The sequence below is a fragment of the Hylobates moloch genome, unplaced genomic scaffold (genome assembly GCF_009828535.3).
Source record: "Hylobates moloch isolate HMO894 unplaced genomic scaffold, HMol_V3 SCAFFOLD_3, whole genome shotgun sequence".
Classification (NCBI taxonomy): Eukaryota; Metazoa; Chordata; class Mammalia; order Primates; family Hylobatidae; genus Hylobates; species Hylobates moloch.
In genome coordinates this window covers 105,919,295-105,940,566 of record NW_026652278.1, presented here as the reverse complement: position 1 = coordinate 105,940,566, position 21,272 = coordinate 105,919,295, and the positions used below count along the sequence as shown (strand labels likewise).

Genomic DNA, 21,272 nt, shown 5'->3' with positions numbered 1-21,272 from the left:
ACACACACACACACACACACACACACACACACACACACACACACACACACACACAGTTTGACCTTCACTATGATCCAGTGTAATGGTCTGTTCAATTTCTGCATAACTATGACTGATGCGCTCCTGGAGAGGTTCTGTGTTGGTCTCCATGAGATGAACAATATCCATTCGGTTGATCTTGGTGAGACATTCAACGAGGTTGGTATCTGACACATTAAAGAAACAGCATTTATTACATCTGAGAGGTACTCTTAAAAATCTCTTTCGCTCAACTGCCTTACTAAATTTTTGATATCTGTACAGAAAAAAAAATCAAAGCCTAATTAAAAGTCTTTGTAAAAATAAGCCAACAGACAAAAGAGATATGCATAAAAAAGTGGCACAGCATCGGCACAAGCCCTAAAAGTAGAATTGTCAGATAACATACAGGACACCCACCATACCTGAATTTCAGATAAAAAGCAAATACTTCTTTAGTATAAATATGCCCCAAATATTACAAGGGATATGCTTATGCTAAAAATGTATTTGCTGACCACCTGAAACTTAAATTTAACTGGGCACCCTTCTGTTTTTATTTGCTAAATCTGACAATCCTACTTAGAAGAATGTAAAGAGAAGGAATGATAAATGTAGACTGGATGTTATTTATGAGTAGAGGAAGCAGAAACAGAAGGTAACGCACTACCAGTGAAACAATGCTAAGTAAAGCAATTGTGTCCACTTATCAATATTTAAAAAATATTAGGGTTTGAGTAACATTACTGTTAGAAGTGAGGGCTGTTATTTAATGCTGTTCATACGCATATCGTGCAAGAGTTTTTATGCAACATGCATACTTCAGAAGTGACAGTAGCTTGTTCTCATTTGTTTACAGTAGTTCACTAAGCTCTCACTCAACATCATTGATAGATTCTTAGAAAACAATGTTCTGGTCACAAAAACACTGCCAAACTTCTAAATAAAAACCCAAACACTTTTAATATTAAACACTGAAGTGAAAGTGAATTACACATACATTTAAGAAAGACTAATAAACATAAGTAAGATAATTATTCCATTTTTGAGGACCAATGAGTGATGGCGGTCATAGTGGTGGTGGGGTTCAATCAAGGAATAAATCTTTGCAAAGTGAAAATTGTAAGGAGCATCTCCTCCCACCATGCCGTTCATAAACAAACAATAATGGTGGGCTCGCTGAGTACTTTCTTAAGGCATCATTTATTTCATGCATTTGTATAATTATCATACACTGTACACATTTTCATTTGATAAAAATTTGTATCAATTCATTCATTCTTTTCCCAATTCCCTTATTCAGTTCAGGGTCTCAAGTGGCTGGAACTTAACCCAGCAGCTCAGAGCACTTTGCATGGGAACCAACCTGGGAGATGATGCCATCCCATTGCAGGGGGCACTCACACACACCCACACTCACTCAGACTGGGATAATGTAGAAACACCAGTGAAACTGATGTGCACATCTTTGGGATGTGGGAGGAAACTGGAGTACTGGGGAAAAAGCTACACAGACATGGGGAGGATACACAAACTATACACAGACAGTGGCCTTGCTGGGAATTGATTCTTTTTTCTCATCAATGTTATAAGGAAATGACATTGAACAAAATGATATTACTCAAGGACCTGCTGTACTGCAGATTAATGGCATTTGCTTCTTTACTATATTACTGAATTTGCAAGATGTGGCTGTTGAGCAAGACATGTCCAACTTTAGCCCAATATACATATAGTTCCCCACTTACCTGTAGCATGTTTCCCATCCCTCTCTAGCCAGTACTTCAGCAGTGCATGACTCTGGTCTTGAAGAGAGTTGGGATTTTCAATTCGAATTTGATGAATTTGCTCCTCAGTGAAATCCAGTTCTCTTGCTAATTCTAGAAGATAAAATACTACTTTGTAAACACATTAACTTCAAGGTTTCAGTCTCTACACTTTGCTTTGTGATTTTGTAAATGATGTGTTCTTTATATTGTGGTGAGTATTTGGGTTCTTTAATTTCTACATATTAGAAGGGACTCTTATATGCCTTTGTTCATCTAGTACTAATTATGGATTTTTTTTCCCTAAAACTGGGTATAGAATTGATCACTGCATAGTGAAAATAGTAAGTGTGATGCAGCGATGATAAGATATGTATAATTCAGGCCCATTTGATTCCAAAATGCAAATGAGATCATTAATACTTATACTTTTAAGCAAGATAATGGAAAATAAATGACTGATAACAAGAGAGAAAAACGTTTCTCCCTTTAATTAACACAGGTGATGTTTTGAGTATTATAAATCCTGTTTCTGGATACTTTGATAAATACTAGTTGTAGCTATATTATGGTGGTTGGATAAATGCCTTTCTTTGATTTGATGTCAACTGAATAAGAGTTCGAGGAAGCATTAATTGATCCAGGGAGGAAGACACAAAGTTTTCCTTTGAATTCTGCTATTAACATTCCATATGGATTGGGTGGGCCCAGTAGCTCATGCCTGTAATCCTAGAACTTTAGGAGGCTGAGGCGGTAGGGATTGCTTGAGGCCAGAGGCTCAAGACTAGCCTGGGCAACATAGAAAAACCTCATTTCCACAAAAAATAATTTTAAAAAATTAGCTGGGTGTGGTAGTGTTTGCCTGAGGTCCTAGCTACTCAGGAGGCTGGGGCAGGAGGATCACTTGAGCCTGGGAGTTTGAGGTTACAGTGAGCTATGATTGTGCCACTACACTCTGGCCTAGGCAACAGAGCATGATCCTGTCTCTATAAAACAAAACAAAACAAAAACAAAATAACAAACAAAAAACTATTACATATGGATGCTTATACATTATGGGGTGTGTGTATGTGTGTGTGGGTAAATAGGGTGACCTCTTTTGAAGGCAATTTGACAATATCTTTCAAAATTAAAAATATACGTATCTTTTTCCCAGCAATCCTACTTCTAAGAATATGCCCTATAGATATACTCACAAAAATATACCAATGCACAAGAATATTTACTGCCATTACTGAGAAACCACCTAAAGCCCATCAACAAAGGCCATTGATAAAATTATGGAACTTCCATATAGTGGAATTAAATACCCACTTAAAAGAATGAAATACATATGTATATGTTAACAGACTACTTATGAGGAATATTATTCAGTAAAACTTTTCTTACTTTTAAATAACAGGCATAAATATAGGCACTGTATATTTTTTCTAAAAGCATGAGAAAGTATTAGCAGTTACTTCTGAGGCACACAGCTAGAAGACAGAAGTAGGTGTGAGAGTCATATTTACTTTTCATTTTATGTCATTCTACATGGTGGTAGGATTTGAATTTTTACCAAATATATACATATTGCATTTACTATGTAGGTATGGATACAAACGTATTTAAAAAGCAAAATAAATAATTCTGAATGTTATCTAGTAAGTAAATCACGAACAGTTTGGTATCATTCTCTCCCCTAAAACCCCGAATTAGTTAAGTCTGATCAGTATGTAAGAATTACTTTAAAATTATTAAAAGTGAGAAAGTGGCCACTTCTCCTGTTTCCAGTCATGTACTCTAAATTAGTAGTTATCTTTATGAGTATTATGGGCTCCTATTCATCACCAAATCTAAGAAATGGAAAGGAGAAGAATATTATTTTACAATGTTTGTCTCTTTGAAGTAGTCACAAGTGATACTAAAAAAAAAAAAAAGGCCAGACTGAGAATCTTGCTTTAATAGGTTAAGCCACACGTAGATGAAAATGTATAGTTTTTAAAACCTACAAATCATAATGCGTAAATAAAGTATATTGATTTTAGAATTCACTTTTCCTTAATAAATTATTAACATAAAATTTCTATACTTAAACACTCTCATTTCTCAAAAATAATAGTGAAATATCTCATTCATGTGTGTTTTAACACTTACCCAAAGCAATTTTTAGTGTTGTTTACTATGAAGATTTTTGACATAAGGTATCTAAAAGAAGGAGCCCTGGTTAAATGTCACATTAAATTTGATAAAAATTACATCTAAAAATGATTTTGAAACATAATAATCTCCCCCAAATTCAGATATCCACAACTGCCGACGGAGGTTCCTGAAGGTTGGTATATTCTCTAAGTCTTCAAATAGAAAGTTCTATTATTCTAAATTTCAGAGATGATAAAAGGCCTGCCCTGGGCTATACCATTAGCCGATGCAGAGCCCAGGTTTTCTAGTTCTTAGTTTATTCTTCTTTTCATATATTCTTTCTCAAGAAAGTGGGGGGTACCTTTTATGCTGTGAATGACACTTGACTGATGCATCTATGTCAGGTTTTGTTGAAAACCTGGGTCACATTCTTTTTACCTGTCCAGCTGAAGCCAAGGTGATCAGCAATATAAGCCAGCCTTTCCTCGATCCGTTCCTGCTCATCCTGTGGATCTGGAGAAGGTCAAAAACAGAATGGCCAAAGGTTGTCTATGACAGGAGAGGAACCACAGTACTGATTCATTCAAAGAAAGGAAGTCACTTCTCCAAATATTTGAAAGCGCAAACTAGATACTACATTTCAGGTCATATTGTGTGTCTGATTTCCGGGGTGGAATGGGGAATAGATCTAATATGAATCATGAAAACCATCTGCTTCCATATCTCTTTAATCAAGACTAGTTACTAGACATAATTATATAAATTGCTGATTTCTAGTAATCTTATGACTTTTCTTTTAAATTATTGGAGAGAATACTGCCCACCAAGAAGACCACCATCTTGTTCATGAAACACCAGAGAAATCATAAATGGGATGCAGAAGTGGAGCAATTGGCTAGGACCTCCTATTATTGCTTGTGGAGGGATAGATCATTTCCAGGTCATGTCTGAAAGGAATCACATCAGAGATTCACAAGAGATGTTGATCATGAGCTGATCAGGCCATCCTGATTAGTGTGGCCAGAAACAGCATTTGGTCCTGGTGACCTTGGAGAAACGAGGATAAAAGCATATGCATTTTTATGTGTATATTGTATCTGTATGCATATATGTCTTTTGGGCAAAGTTTCTGCCTTCTTGCTATTAAGCTTATATACTACTCACTCCTATAAACTATAATTTTCCCATTCATGTTTAACTCCCACTGATTGATAGGCAGCATTTTAGACCATGGTATAGGAAATTTTGTATAACTTCAATTTAAGAATGACAGTCTTCATTGTAGAGATACTGGAAGAACACAGGCTACGTTTCAAAGCCATCTATGGTTTCCTTTTTTATAAGTCAAAGAGCCATCATCCCCTCACAGTCAAACTGTGCAAAGTTTGAGTTTTTGTTGTCTGCTGCATCTAATGAGAGTATATTCCACATTCATCTACCACATAAATGAAAAGCATATTTTTACCTTAGGTTTGTTTGCTTAAAGTATTTACCAATGGTATCTGAAATCCAACCTTTCTGAATCAAAAACAGATCCACAACAATTAGAATTTCATGTTATGTGAAATCTTCTCAAGCAAATGGCTTCCTAATGATTACAAAATTGTAAGTACAAATTATTTTAAAGTATGAAAAGGTAAGAAGAAAAGCAATGTGTCTTCATACTATGAAACAAAATACAATATATTTATGTGCAAAAGTGCTTAATTTGAGTCTAAGCTTGGGACTTCAGAACAACAAAACTCAAAGCTCGCATGGCCTTATTACGTGCAGAGGCTAAAGAAAGGCAAGATCACTGTTGCCTGGTTATTATGTTTATGTTTTCCATAAGCATTCTCATTACTCAATCTTGAGATTGTTTTCTTAGACAAGAGTATACAAAGAAAGCACAAAACACAAAGGGCTTACACAAACACATTAGTCACTACAGAAAGCTTAAAGAAAATGAGACACAAATCATCAAATAAAACAAACATACAAAAAAACTATATCAATTTTATGACATGCGTAGCACAGGGAATCCCGGTGGCTGGCAAATACCTTCAGCATGGTCATGGCCATTTTCATCAGGGATGCGTTCAATCAGAGTCTCAATAGACTCATCCCAAATGGGCCTTGTGTCAAAGATGTCCTCAGGAACTGAGTGCTCGGTCTCAACAGGTGGCAGATTTTCAATTACTGATACTTCCAGGGCACTACTACTTTCATCATCTGAAACTATTTCCTGCTCCCTCTCTGACTGTGTCAGCCTATCCACTAACTTGGAAGCCTCATCACTAATCTCCTCAAAGAATTCTATGGAATTTCTGTAAAGGTCAAAGAAATGCTCCTTACTTTCTTTTGTGGGGCTCGTGCCCCCCCTGCAGGAAGATGTAGTGCTTCTGCTCTTAACTGGCAATCGGGATGTAAGTATCTTTGGTCTTGTGGCCCCTTCTTCTGATTCTAATTCAAGTTCCTCTGCCCTCTCTCTGCTCTCTGTTTCTGTGTCAGTGTAACTTCTGGTTTTTACTGGGCATTTGGTCTTTGAGTCCAAAGAACTAGCGTCAGATTCAGATTTGCTTCTATTATCTGGTGCAATGCTTGTCATGTCCTGTCCCTGAGGAGCCACTGTCTTCTGGACAGAGGTGTCTAGATCTGAGAGCTGCTGTTCAACTCTGTGGAGGGGTACTTTGACAGGGAGTTTGGACTTTGGTTTTGCTTCATCCTCCTTATTTTCCTCATCTACACTGGATAGAAAGTCTTCAGAAAGTGAACTCTCATACTCTGCAGATGGAGGTGCTGGGGTGGAAATGGGCACAGTCCTTACAGGAATTTTGGATTTGCTTTCAGTAGAAGGCACATTCTCCATGGGTGCAGTAGGAATCTCAATTACTGATTTCTGTTCTTCTGGGGAAGAATCGGGAGAATCATCACCCCTATCTGAATAAACAGACCTGGTGAGTGTGGAAAAATCTAACTGGACTTGTACAGCTGGTTCAGAAGAGTCGGGGCAGGATATCTGCTTTACACCAGACAGAGGAGATATATCACCCGTTTGCACGGTGGGGAGGTCCTTGGTCCCTACACTAACAGCCTCTTTTGTAGGTGTTTCAGTGGAGGCTGAAATCCCCATTTGGGAGTTAAGTTGAGCATCCGACGCAGGTATTTCCTCTACTTCCTCACTCAGGTCATCTGGAAGTAACTCTGCCTCATCATCCACTGTTTCTTTTGATTCTGAAAGTGCTAGTGATTCAGCTGATGTCTCCAGTGGTAGGGGCTCAGCCCCAGTAGCCCCTTCTTTCACATCTTCAGAGAGAGTCTCTTCCCTGGATTCTTGACCAATTTGGAAAAAGTGAAAACTTTCATCTGCATAGGACCTTTTGGTCATATCAATGGCACCACTTCGGGTCATTTCAAACAATTTTCCTTCCTGAAACAGAAATGGGTTTTGCTCACTTGTTGGGGTCCCCTCTTCAGTTGGGGTCCTAGCAGGAGTGGTGTCAGGGGTGGTACCCTGTGATTGTCTGTCTACCATCAAACCAAATATCTTTTGCTCTTCCTCTTTCACACGAGCCTCAAAGGCCTCATCGTCTTCCCGAATTTCACTCCAAGAATCAGAATCCACATCAGTTTTTGTGATGATGACTTTGCTTATTTGTTCACCAACAACTGCTGTTGTAGTGGACACAGTAGGCTCGAAAGACGAAGAGACACTGTCTGATTGCATTTCCCACGAGGTACTTTCCTGTTGGGATTCCATTTTTATGTCCTGGCCCTCAAAATTAGATTCTTTGCTTAAAATAGTTCCACTAGAGGAGCTTGCCACTACAACGTCTTCAACAGGGGATGTGATGGTAACAGAATACACTTCAGAAGAGTGAAAACTTGTGGTGTGATTTGCATCTGTTTGGGTTTTGCTTTCTTCACTAGAGAAAAAAGATTGGGAAGGGACATTTTCATAAGGGCTAGTGATTTGGGGATCATAGATTTCATCAGTCTCAGCTAGGTCAGACACGGGAACATCCATGGAAAATCTATCTGTTTGAGTAGTAATGGATGAGTCTTGAGAGGGGCAGTCCTTTGGTAAGTTCTCAAATGTTTCATCAGTTTTTGTGACCTCTGTTTTTTGAATAGAAGATGTGGCAGATATGTCTTCATTTAATTCTTTTCCTTCAGATACTGAACAATGAAGCAAAGAGGATGAAGATGAAAAGCTTTCACTGGGGCAATCTGCTCGTGGAGATTCTGCTCTAGAAACATCAAGCTCTTCTCCTTCTGTGTCTTTTTCATGAGTGCCTTGGAGAGCTAATGATTCTTTATAGATGACTGGCTGTTCATCAACATCATCACCAGTTGGACTCTGTAGATCTGAAGAGACAGGAGCGGCTGAGCTGCTAGGACTCATGGCCTCACATCCATGGCCATCACAGATTTTTGGCTGATCAGTGTCTCTGTTTAGCTTATCATAAGACCTGTCTGCAGCCTCAGTGGAAACAGCATGACTGTCTTCAGCTAAATGGGATTCAGAATCTTTTTCTTCTTCTGATTTACCTGGCTCTTCCTGAGTATCTTCATTCATCTTGAAAGTATATTGTTTGGAAACGATAGGCTGGAATTGTACTTCTTCTGGACTGGAATTGGAGTCCATGCTTGATGGAAGTGGAGAAGGAGGTTGTACTCGAATCACTGGTTCTGGTAAAAGGCCTGAGTCAGCACCTTTTTTTAGCTGTGCCAACTCAGGTTCACTTTCTGAGGAGGAAGACACCTTCCTGCTCTCCGAAGTTACTAACACAGGGACAGCACTTTCATTCTCCCCACCGCCTGTATGTTTCGGTTCATCCATGTCTACTGAACAGTCAGCATCTGGGTCAGAAGATGAAGAAGATTCTTCTTGTTTGGGTTCTTTTTTGTAGTCCCTTTTCTGCTTTGCTTCTTGTTCAAGTTCATCAAACATTTTGATTTTGGTTACCATTTTAAACATCTCCTCTTCAGGTGTGAACCTTTTTTTCTCCCCGTTTTCTGAATCATCCTCCTCTGCACATTCATGAATCACAGCTGGTTTTGGTGTACTTACATCTGTGGTTTTGGGTGTAACCTCATAGCTGACTTCTTCAGAGCTTGGGGTGTCAGGAGAAAGGGGGCTTTTCCCTGAGCTCTCCATGAGCGATGTCTGCTCAAGACTGTCATCCTCAGCGCTGCCGTCAGGGTCTCGGAGTAGCCGGGACCGCACAGAGGCCACTTCCATCAAGAGTTCTGTTTTGGCAACAGCTGCAGGAAGAGGAAAGTGACTTGGAAAAATTCCAGCCTTCATCTTTGGTTCAACAGGGCTGCTTTCCAGAGAGTCACGGCAAGGGGATTCTTTCAGAGGACTTGGCTCCAGAGAATCAGGGGTTTTGTGTGAAGAGTTATCTTCTAGCACAGGGCTGGCTTCCAGCGAGTCTTTGTGGCTCACTGCTAATGAGTCATCAGCCACAGCGCTGAGGACTTCGCTATCTCGGCTAGGGAGTGCAAGTTCTAACCCTTGGGGACTTCTAATGACTCCCTGAGGCTTTGATTCAGTTCCTGTATCTGTCTTTACAGAAGCCTCAGGCAGCGGCAAGGCCTTTGTCTCGTCTGAGGTGGCTGTGGATTCCTGAGCCTCACTATCAGTTTGTGTCTTGTGGGCTGAACTACCAAAGGTACGTTGACCTGCATCACAGGCTGCCTCCTCAGTCAGTCCTGCAGGTGTCTCTTTAGCTAATGCTACACTACAGCTGCCTGTGCAGTCATCTTCTCTTTTAGGGCTTGTGTCTTTGGGAGAGCCTAGAGTGGCCTCTTTCTGAAAACTCTCAGTAGAGGTCTCTGAGTCCTCAGTGACTGTGGCACCTCGCTCTTCAGAGCCACCAGTAACGTCTTTGGTTGTGGGATGCTCTTTTTCTGAATGAATTTCTGTGGTGATTTCTATCTTGGTGCTTTCCTTTGTTTCCCCAGTTTGCTCCTCACTTTTCTTTGGTGAGAAAGAAAGGCTTTCTGGGCTCGTCTCAGGGGTCTCTGCTAGGCCCTCATGCTTATAGCTTTCTTCTGAACTAATCTGAGGGGTCCCCTCCATCAGGCTGCCACACGGAGAGCCGGCTACCCCCTCATTCTTTAGGCTTTCAGAACTGCCATCTAAAGCACCGCTTTGTAAAGACAGAGCCGGAAGGAACTCATCTTTCATGTAGTCGAGTGGAAATGTTGTGTTGAAAGGACTAGTGAGTACTTGGTCTAAGTGAAGCTGTGCCTTTTCTGTCTCCTCACTCAGGCGGAATTGTTGGTATTTGTCATTGTCTTCCAACTCCTGCTTAATGACCTCGGAGAAGTCAGTGGAGGTTTTCCTATCTGGGCTGATCTGTAGATCCATGTCTCCCTGCTCATCAGCCATCTTTTCCTTGGGGACTTTGCTCTCTCTGTGGCTTTCTTCTTCAGGCACTGACTGAACAGGTTCAGGTATTTTGTGGCTGAGAATTTTCTCCTTTCCTCCAGCTGCATCTTCTTTCTTAACTCCTAAGGAGGAAACACGAACTCCTCTTTTGGATTCTGCCGTGCCCGTTACTGGGAGTCTCTGGCCTCGTTTGATTGTCTGATTCTCTGTTTTCTGAGTTTCTCTCTGGGTTAGTATCGGCCCCTTTTCTTTTTCTACCCGAACTTTACCTTTCTCTTGTGGCTGCTTTTGTTTTGCTGATTTGTGCTCAAAGAGTCCAGTTTTATGTTTAGAAGGGTCCTGACCTGACTGGAAAGCCTTCATCAGCTCCCGAACAGACATGGTTTCCTCGATCCTCTCTGTTTTTGAGGTGGGGGATACAGGTGGTTGCTTTTCTGTTTTGCCAGAAGGTGACACAGGCAGGTGCTTCTCAGTTTTCCCAGCTGTTGATACAGGTTGGTGCTTGTCCGTTCTTCCGGAGGGTGAAACAGGCAAGCGTTTTTCTGTTCTCCCAGGCGATACTGGCGGGTGTTTTTCTGTTCTCCCGGAGGGTGATACAGGTGGACGTTTGTCTGTTTTGCCTGAAGGCGAAACAGGTGGGTGTCTTTCTGATTTTGTAGATGACAAAGGAGAGTGCCTTTCAGTTGTTTTTGTCGAGGGTGACACAGGTGAGTGTTTCTCAGTTTTACTCGATGATGACACAGGTGAATGTCTTTCCATTTTTGCAGAGGGTGACACAGGTGAGTGTTTCTCAGTTTTACTTGATGGTGATACTGGAGGGTGCCTTTCAGTTTTTGCAGAAGAGGAAAGAGCAGAGTGTCTTTCTGTTTTAGAGGAGGGAGACGCTGGCGCATGTCTCTCTGACTTCAGAGAGGGTGACGCAGCTGGAGGTGTCCTGTGGGTGGTCTTTTTTGGCACGTCCTCCTTGCCTTTGACTCTGATGGGCAACTTGCTTCGACCTTTCTGTTCATCTTCCACTCGCTTCTGAAGGGCCTTTACTTTGTCCTTTATGGAACCAATGGGAGTTTCTTCTATCAAAGGAGATGTGGCCTTGACAGTGGGAAGGGGTTCAGGGGCTAAACCTGGGTCTTCATCTAATGACTCTTCTGAACTACCTTTTTTAATTTCAGCTTTCTCTGCACTAGCTTGTAAACCTTCCTCTTTTTGTTTCTGCTTTTCTTTTAATTTCCTTCTTACTGGCTTCTTTATTCCCAAGCTTGGTTTGTGCTGTTTCTGTGTACTCTGTGTCTCATCTGGGGGTGTGTCTTTCCCTTCCTTTTCAGAGCTCCTGCCAACAGCCAGAGCCTCATATTTCTTCCCTGCCTTATCTTGAACTGTCTGTAGCTGCTCTTTGGGAAGAGGCACAGAGGAATTCAGATCGTCAGTAAGGTAGTTCACTAGCCCAGTTGAGTCTTTCTCTACTTTTCCTTTCATCTCTTTATCTATTCTAACTTCTACACATGGATATTCAGTGATTTCTAAAGGTGCTTTTTGCCTAGCCTCTTCTATTTCCTCATCACTGACAATAACCCATTCCTCTTCCACTAATCCTCTCTCAGACCGAGAGCTCTGCACACTGCTTTCATCTCTTGTGCAGGTTCCACTTCTCAGGATTTCATTCACTTTCTCTAAGTCCTCTTTAACTCTTTCAACGATTTCAAAAGGCTCTCCTGGCTCTTCCTCAGCAGCCTTCACCAGCTCCTTCACTTTAATAGAACCTGCCTTATCAGACACATCTGTGGTCAAGATGGCGGTCATTTTGATCAAATCTTGTTTCATCTCAGAAACTTCAGAGAGCAAGTCCGGACTTGCTAGGACAGGAACTTCATTAACCAGGTGACTTTTCAGGACAGATGTTTCTGTAGATTCTGTCTCATCATCTTTGATGTGAATGAAAAACATTGAAAGTAAAATGGAAATCAAAAAAGATATTGGCAAATGTAATCAGGACTGAAACGACACAGCGTCTTTTCCTGTGGTGGTGGTGGGAGGGGCAACAAAATGGGCTGGGAATGGTAGATCCACAAGGCCTCAGGGTACAAGAGCAAAGCAAGGCTAACGAAAAAAAAAAACAACTGAAAAGGAAAAATGAGCAGGAAATAACTTGCTTAATTTTTCTCACTTGTAGCACATCCACACGTACAACAAAGCTAAAACAAGACGCACATACGCACACACAAAAACACTACATATCAAAACAAAGAACGCAGTGAAATTACACAGAGATATCTCAAGATTGTTCAGATGTTACAGATCAATGTTGAAAAAAAAAAAGAAAACCAACCATGGGGAAAAAATAAGAAAAAAAGCATTAGAAATTGCAGAAAGTTGATTTCCTCTAGGAGAAAGCCAGTAGTAGCAAGCTCAGAATAACATCTAATGATGTATATACATTTTTAATCATATAAAAATCTGAAACTCAGTATGTTAAGTTCTACCAATATACAAACACTATATAAAATATATCTGAATCAGCTGCAAACCGGCATTTCATCTAAGGGAAATTCACACCTAACAATGAAACAAACAGTTTGGTGCTACAAGGCATGGTCCTTTCCTTGGAGCAACCTCCTTGTTTAGACACAGAATGGACAGACCAAGGAGGGAAATAAAGGAAAGGAAAGAAAAACAACAGAAACAATAATTGTGATTAAACTTATAAATGAGTCCAAAGTTAAAATGTGATGCATGGCAACCCAAGTCAGAGACAGTCACACGGGACACACACACAGTTTATGTAAGCCAAGTTATTTCCATGCAAAGCAAAGGTGGAGTAAAACTGCTGGGAGAGGCGGCCTTGCTGAAACGCATGGGCAGGAGGATGGCGGGAATTTAGAACAGATATGTAAAACATTACTGTGGCGAAGTGTACTTATTTCCCTACGAGTCCATGCATAAGCTGCTGAAGGTGGTATACTGAGGCTTAGGTTGTGGGGGCTTACACCCATTAAGGTTAAGGAAGAAAACTCAGTAAACTCTTCTAAAATGTACTCATAAAAAGACTTCAGGTAAGAATCACTTCCACAGAGCACTTCTTTAGAGATTAGTTTATACCCAGATGAAGATTATTTAATGATTATCTTTAAAACAAAAGCAAATTTGAGTCTGTATTTAAAACTTCTGAAACAGTCAAAACACCTAGAAATCCTTCAGGAAAATCCATGGCATTATAGCAACATGGTAACATTCTTTTTCTTTTTTTTTTTTTTTTAACAATTGAGCCATATGGATGAATTAATTTTTAATTCTTACTAGTTTGTATCAGGGGAGCAAAATAAGAGGCCATTTAAATAAATGGAGTAGTTCTGAAGAAGAAAGTGAGAGAATAAAGTAAAATCACTTAAAAAAAAAAGGAATCAATGAAGGCAATGTGATATGTCATATAAACAAAAGTGCCTTCTCTTGGAAGAATCTGTATTTGTTGAGGAGATACATTATGTGAATTTACACATATAAATTTATTAAAATAATTTATACCAATACAAATTTGTTCAATTATATAAACCAATGAAAACATCCAGAATCTCAAATATTCTAGATCTGAATAATGCTTTAACATGAGGGTAAGCCTCATTCAAAGCAACTTCCATAACTTAGTAGTAAATTACATTGTCCTAGGACTTTAAAAAAGCCCTCAGATCATTGTGTAGGGCCAGATGAGCATATTAAACATGCTTCTAAGTTTTCTCATTTTGGGAATATACTGTGAAATAGAGCAAATCAAAATAAACTCTGAAATAAAGTTTATTGATATTCAATAAACTTTAAAAATCAGATTTTCAAAAAGCATTTGGGGCACAAAAGCAGAAATCTGTAAAATTCAACTGGAGTTTCCACACAAGAAGCCAGAGAGTCACTAGAAATAGTCCAACAAACTAAAATCTTAATTGGATATTACAAACCTAAAATGAGTTCTAAGATAGCTCTTTTAAGGTCTGTCAAAACCAGTTCTCTCTCTACTAGATCAGGTTTGGGATTTGCATCATTATTTAAAATTAACCCTACAATAACATGCTGTTGTGATTAGTAATTTTATCCAGGGGGTTTTAATTTTTGCATTCTTGGCTCTTCATTTTTGTTTATTTTTGTTTTGTGGTTTTTTTCCAGAAAGCTTTCACAGAAGTCTGTTAGACCTCAGCTCTAAAGACGTTGGTTACACTTCACCACAGTAAAAAGTGCAAAAGAGTGATGGGGGAGGGGGCAGGCATTGGATGGGGTTAGCTTCAGCTAAGAACTATTAGACAGTATCACTTTTGCAGGTGTATCCTACCAAAATAATGAGCTCTCTACAGAAGTCACTATTGCATTACATAAAAAGTGATACTGTCATGTCAGTGCTTAAAAAATAATGAGATGACAATGTTATGTTAACAAATGGACAAAACGGTAGGGTGGGTTTCTAAACAGGCATAACAGCAATACCAGGGTTAACAAGGATGTCAAAAGAAAGTGAATGCTTAGATGAATAATCATTGCATTTTACTGCTAATTAGCTCGCAAATTAGGTATATTTGTAATTTAACTGGCCAAGCTGCTTTTATAAATATATTAATGATTAATAAGGATAATATAAAAATTTAATTACTATAGTGGTTAGTAATAGCAACTAGCTTGCATTTTAATTCATGCTTCTTTTTATGGTAGCCAGCTTTCAAACAAACTCAATTTTCTTTAAATTCTTACTTTTTTCTGATGTCATATCGATCTGAAAGAAAACATACATAAATTGAATGGTTACAAATACTGCCTTGGCTCATAGCCCCTGGTGTGCACAAAAAGCTCCTATTCATAATTATACATGTTGGGTGACACCATAGCTATAGGAAGGTCAGAGTCATTTGCTACAGTTTTTCCTGAGAGTCTCCATGATTCTTATCCTGACTTTGAAAAAAATCTTCTGTTTTCTAGACACTACAGGTAGAAAATCCTTTCTAGCATGTTAATCCTGGGAAGATATGACCCAGGCTGGTTTTGATGTTGGAATACATATTTAGGGAATACGTCAGAAAAAGGGTGAAGTCAGTATTGAATAATAAGTATCCATTTAGTGGAGAAAAAGGAAAGGATGACAAACAGCAACACTAGGGTGATGTGTTCTACAGAAGTAGTTTCATTATCATTAATAATAAGCCAGCATTCCAGATCCTCAAAAGAATATGAACTGGATCTATTGCCCTAAATAGTTCCAGAAAGTATTCAGTAGGAAAATCATCTAACAGAAAAAAGTGATTTGTGAACATGGCAAAATTGGCTTCCCTGTCATTTTTAACAGCTGTGGTGGTAGGGTCACTGAGTACAGGAAGGAAATGGAGTATGTGAAGCAAAGAGTGACTGTGCAGTTGAGGGAAAGAATGACTTCGGTCTTAAGTCGGTTGTGTATATGGCTATGTGCGGCAGGACAGTGAGTCTATAGTCACCCCTCTCACCCTGCTCCATTGCAAGGTATCAGAAAAAAAATGAATCCGGGGCATCTTCTGAACTGATAAGGGCTTACATTTTAAGCTGGTGGGTATAAGTGTATTTATTATATTTTTTATTTTCAGTGCATTGGAATAACATTTAAAAAAAGAAAACTAGTATATTTGAAAACGTTTACATATAACATAACATATGCATCTGTCTATCTTAGAAACAAATATATTATTTTAAGTTTTCCAATTATGTTTTTCATTTCTATTATAATATTTGGGCATTTTCAGATCTTTATAACGGAGACAAACACACATTTGCTTTAAATATTGAACCAGGTTTAATTCATATAGCTATTTATTCAAGGTAACCTCTCTAAGACTTGCTTTCTTCATCAATAATGTAGTATTTAATAACAAACACCTCATAGGTGGTTGTGAGAGATCAATATTGATGAGGCATGTGCAACACTTAGTAAAGATCCCACTTTATAAGAAATTCTTATTATTAGCATAGTTCTGCATTATAATATTATAGTCTAAGGAATCAACTATATGCCTCTTAAAGTTTTTTGGTCTCAGTGTTTATCAAACTCTTTGGTCTTAGGGCCCCTTTACACTCCCAAAAATTACTGAGGAGCCTGAAAAACTTCTGATGGTGTGTGATATGTATAAATAGATATCCGTATTACAAATGAAGGCTGAGAAAGTGCTAGAACCTAAGAGTATGCAAGCATACATTCCATTAATTGCCAGAGTGGCAATATCATCACATGTAGTATAGCCTCTGGAAGACTCCTCTATAGTTTGTGAGGATATAGAAGTTTAAAAGGCAAATAATGTCTTAGTACATTTTTAATGTACTAAGACATTTAATTAAAAATTAATTAAAAATTAAGACATTAATAATGTCTTAGTATAAAAAGAGTTTCAACCACTAGATGTCTTCTGACTAAGAACCCCTGAGATAATGGTTTAGCTCTCAGTAGTTGGTGGAGAAATATAGTATTGCATAGAGACATGGCAACAATTTATAGGGAAACTTTACTATTCCCTTAAGTTGCCCCACAAGATGAGAAAACAGAGGCTTAGAGAGGTTAAGTGAAATTGTGCCCCTTTAATTACTAAGAAGAACCGCCTACCCCTTCTAAGAACACAGGTTAACTATGTGCTCTTATTAGTGGTTACAGCAATGACACAGCCGTTAACAAGTGACACTGTCATAAAATTACCTCTTCCTCCTGTTCTTGATCTGACTCTGATTCCTTTCCGCCCCAAGATGCCATGCAAGATGGAAACAAGAGAGAAGGAAGAGTAGAGAGTATTTAGAAGAAAAGGAAAGAGTAAATAAATACCCTTTCAACAAGCATCAACAGGCAAGCATACAATCAGCACATTCTTTTTTTCTTACTAACGGTTTATAGAAGACAGGCAGAAAAGAAGATTGGCTTAAATACAAAGTTTATAGATTCAAGAGACAAAAGAACCAATATTATAAATATACTAATTCTAGATACTAGGTCACCACAGAAGTCTCAAAGTTTGACCTTAAATGAACTGGATGGCATCTGTCTTTAGAAATAGTGATGATAATATCCCAATCATTACAGATATTGGTTGAAAATATTAAAAGCTACAAATAAGCATATGGTGGAAAATTTTCAATACACAGACAATATTTAGAAGCATTATTCTAACAAAGAGCAACTAAATTCTTTCTTTTTTTTCTTTTCTTTTCTTTTTTTTTTTTTAATAGAGACAGGGTCTTGCTATGTTGCTCAGGCTGGTCTTGAACTACTGGACTCAAGCGATCCTCCTGCCTTGGTCTCCCAAAGTGCTGGGATTACAGGTGTGGGCCATGGTGCCCAGCCAAGAGCTACTAAATACTAAGGTATATTTTCAATGTACAATGTCTGGGTTTTTTTTTTTTTCTTTTTGAGTTAGAAATTAGAAAATTGTACTGGACTATCACAGCATTAATAGCTGTGTCTGGTATGTCTTGACTTAGAAATAAAATGTAATAATAAAGTTAATGCTTTCTCTTAGAGCACATTGAAAGCCAGCCAAAGCTCAGTCATCTTTCTTTAAGACTCAGGTGGCTTGCCCGCAGCAGTACATGTTTCTTTGTGGTTCTTACTGGCATACTGCCTCCACTGACTCACTACTAATCAGCAATACAAACCCCAAAATACATTCTGCACCATCAAAATACAATGAAACTATGCTCATTTGGGTTGATATACCCATTTCTATATTTTAATTCTTGGAATAACATGTATATTTAAATATATAAATAATATTTTATTTTATTCATTTAGTAAAAATTTACAATGTCAAACCTAATGCTATGAGCTTTTCTCTATATGGCTGATCTCTATTTACAAGAATAATTCATTAAGCAAATATAAAATTTAACAATTGTGGTGGGGAAAAAGAAGTATAGGACATTTTTTGTTTTGTGATGTCAAGATTTAGGATTTTAAATATATCCCTACTTCCCCTCCAGGTCTCAGCAGTCACCACTCATCACCCTTCCCAACCTGTTATATAGACACTGACAACTTCTGCATCCACCTATAGATTGCCATGTGGGAGCTTCCTATTCAAAAGAAATATTGGTTAAAAAAATTTAAAAGAATGAAACATAAATTATCCACAACAATTTAATTGATTTAGTTGTCTTCTTTGATTTCATCAGAGTATTCAAGGAATTACATGACGGGGAGAGGTTTGAAAAGAAAGTAATTCCTGTAGGTAGACTTGGGGTCAGAAATTAATGTATTTCTCCTTTTCAACAATGTTTTAAATCTACTCATAACATGGCGATATGTTTTTTACTAATCAACTATTTCTAGTATTTTTTATTTTAAACAACAATTTACACAAATTATGTTGCCTAAGCTGCCCTTGAACTCCTGGGCTCAAGTGATCCTCTCACCTCAGCCTCCAGAGTAGCTGGGACTACAGGTGTGCACCATCACAGCAGTTTATATGCTCTTAAAATATGATAAGTTAGAAGATTAATAGTTAATTACTTAGAAAAAATAAAATATCACGGGGCAACTCTGAATTTAATAATATGTAAGCCACCTGTGAATTGGTAGTAAACAGAAGCTGATGAACTCTAATATTTTCACAGGGCCAAATGTACTAGTATGGTCTCAGGAAAGCACATGAAAACAATAATGAAGAAAAGCCAATTAGTTTTAAAAATTTCTTCAAAAAGTTAAATCTGAAGCCAAATTTTCTTACTTCCATGCCCAATGTGTATTAATAGAATTTTTGCATCAAAGTGCATTTAACGTGAAATCAGGTGGCACTACGTTTTTTCTTAAGTGGAAATCGTAAATCTGACAGAGAATCAAACGTGATTATTACACGTGGTTTCAATCAGTCTTTGTTGGTATTCATTTTATTAGGTCAGTGCAAAAGTAATTGCTGTTTTTGCCATTACTTTTGCACTGACCTAAAACAAGATTTAAAAATCAATTCCTACTCTACCTGAATTGCACTATAGCAGATTTTACAATACCTTTGTATAAATCGGCAAAGTGATGTTTAAGTTGCAAATAGCTTGATGCACCAGGCCTCTTGTGGATTTTGGCTCCTTCATAAATGATAGTCGTCCGCAAGGTTCCTGAGTCGTATCGCGTACCTTGAACAAGAAAGACATACATGCTTCACCCATATTTGATGTGCAGTATTTACTTTAACTAGATGATGCTTGAAAGGGGAAAGTAAAATTCATTTGTTAATGCTAGGTAAGAACTCAAAGGATTTCCTTTCTCTTTTCCTATTACCATTTGGAAATCCTTTTTAAAAATCATTCAGCTTTCTTTTTCAGTCTTATTTAAGTATGGTAGACAAAAATTGCATATATTTAAGGTGTACAATGTGATGATTTGATATATGTATACCTTGTGAAATGATTAGCGTATCAAATTAATTAACCTATCAATCACCTCATCCCCCTTTTTTGTGGTGAGAACACTTGAGATCTCTCTTAGCAAATTTCAAGTATATAATACATTACATACAATTAACTATAGTTTAATGCTGTATATTAGATCTTCAGAACTTACTCAGCTTTTAAAATAATTACGGTAAAATATACATAACATACAGTTTACCATTTTTACTATTTTGAGGTAGAAAATTCAGTGGCATTAAGCACATTCACAAAGTTGTATAATCATTACCTCTATCCAGAATGTTTTTCATCCTATGCAGAAACTGTCCCCATTGAACAATAGCTCCCCATTGCCCTCTTGCCCACCCCTAATAACCTCTATTCTACTTTCTGTCTCTATACATTTGCCTATTCTAGGAACATGTAGAAATGGAGCCATATAGTATTTGTGTCTGGCTTATTTTACTCAGCATAATGTTTTCCAAGTTCATTCATATTGCATCATGTGTTAGAATTTCATTCCTTTTTTAAAAAATTGTGATAAATATTTGTAACATAAAACTTATCATTTTAATCATAAAAATGATTAAACCTAAAAAGGTGTCTAGTTTGGTGGCACTGAGTACATTCACATTGTTGTATAATCATCACTACCTTCCATCTTTAGAACTTGTTAATCTTGCTAACTGAAATTCTGCATCTATTAAACAATAATTCCCCATTCCCCACTTCTCCTGTCCCTAGCAACCATTCTTCTACTTTCTATCTTTATTTCACTTTGTGGAGAGGTCAAAAAAGTAAATTAAAAAAATACTTTCTCTCTTTATGAATTTGACTACCCTAGGTACCTCATATAAGTGAAACCATACAATATTTGTCCTTTTGTGTCTAGCTTATTTCATTTACCATATTGTGGCATAAATTAGAATTTCCTTCCTTTTAAAGGCTGAATAGTATTCCATTGCATGTGTATACATTTTGTTTGTAGACCTTTGGACTTTTGGGTTGTTTCCATTTTGGCTACCATGGCTAATGCTGCTAAGAACATTGGTGTGCAAATAATTGTGTCTCTACTTTAAATTCTTGTGGGTGTACACAGAGAAGTAAATTGCTGAATCATATACTAATTTTATATTTAACTTTTTGAGGAAAAACCCTAGTGTTTTCCAAAGTTGCTGCACTATTTTGCATTTCCACCAGCAATGCATTAGGGCCCCAATTTGTCCACATCCTTCGCAACATTTGTTTATTTTCTGTTTGTTTGTTTTAATAATAGCCATCCTAATGGGTATGGAGTGGTATCTCTTCATAGTTTTGATCTGCATTTCCCTGCGCTGTTGAACATCTCTTCATATGCTTATTGACCATCTGTGTATCTTCTTTGGAGAAATGTCTACTGAAGCACTTCCCTCATTTTGTATTGGGTTGTTTGTAGAATGATTCTGCACACCAATGATGTCAAACATTAGCTTAATTATATAGCTGTCTATGTTAAATGGATCCATTACCCCTGAGCAGTTACTGCTTAATGTGGCGATCTGTAAGAATCTATCATCAGTCAGGCAAAACAATTGAACCAAAAATGGCACAAAGAGAGACTCAGCAGAGATCTTGGGAAAACTTAATAAGAG

At 37.9% G+C, this 21,272-nt stretch overlaps 1 protein-coding gene across 50 annotated transcripts in view; it reads right to left on the bottom strand.

Annotated features, from left to right (window-relative positions):
* Positions 1 to 21,272, bottom strand: part of ANK2 (ankyrin 2) — a 698,346-nt gene that overhangs the window by 18,560 nt on the left and 658,514 nt on the right. For 27 of the 50 annotated variants that reach the window (XM_058436664.1, XM_058436665.1, XM_058436674.1 and 24 more), the window contains 6 exons: positions 19,264 to 19,386; positions 16,964 to 16,996; positions 15,007 to 15,028; positions 4,344 to 4,418; positions 1,767 to 1,898; positions 63 to 206 (listed from right to left, as the gene is read on the bottom strand). In XM_058436664.1, coding sequence (XP_058292647.1) covers positions 63 to 206; positions 1,767 to 1,898; positions 4,344 to 4,418; positions 15,007 to 15,028; positions 16,964 to 16,996; positions 19,264 to 19,386 — 529 coding nt within the window. Of the gene's footprint in view, positions 1 to 62; positions 207 to 1,766; positions 1,899 to 4,343; positions 4,419 to 5,945; positions 12,204 to 15,006; positions 15,029 to 16,963; positions 16,997 to 19,263; positions 19,387 to 21,272 lie in introns of all 50 variants that reach the window. The other 23 variants (XM_058436645.1, XM_058436660.1, XM_058436662.1 and 20 more) reach the window with 1 other exon arrangement.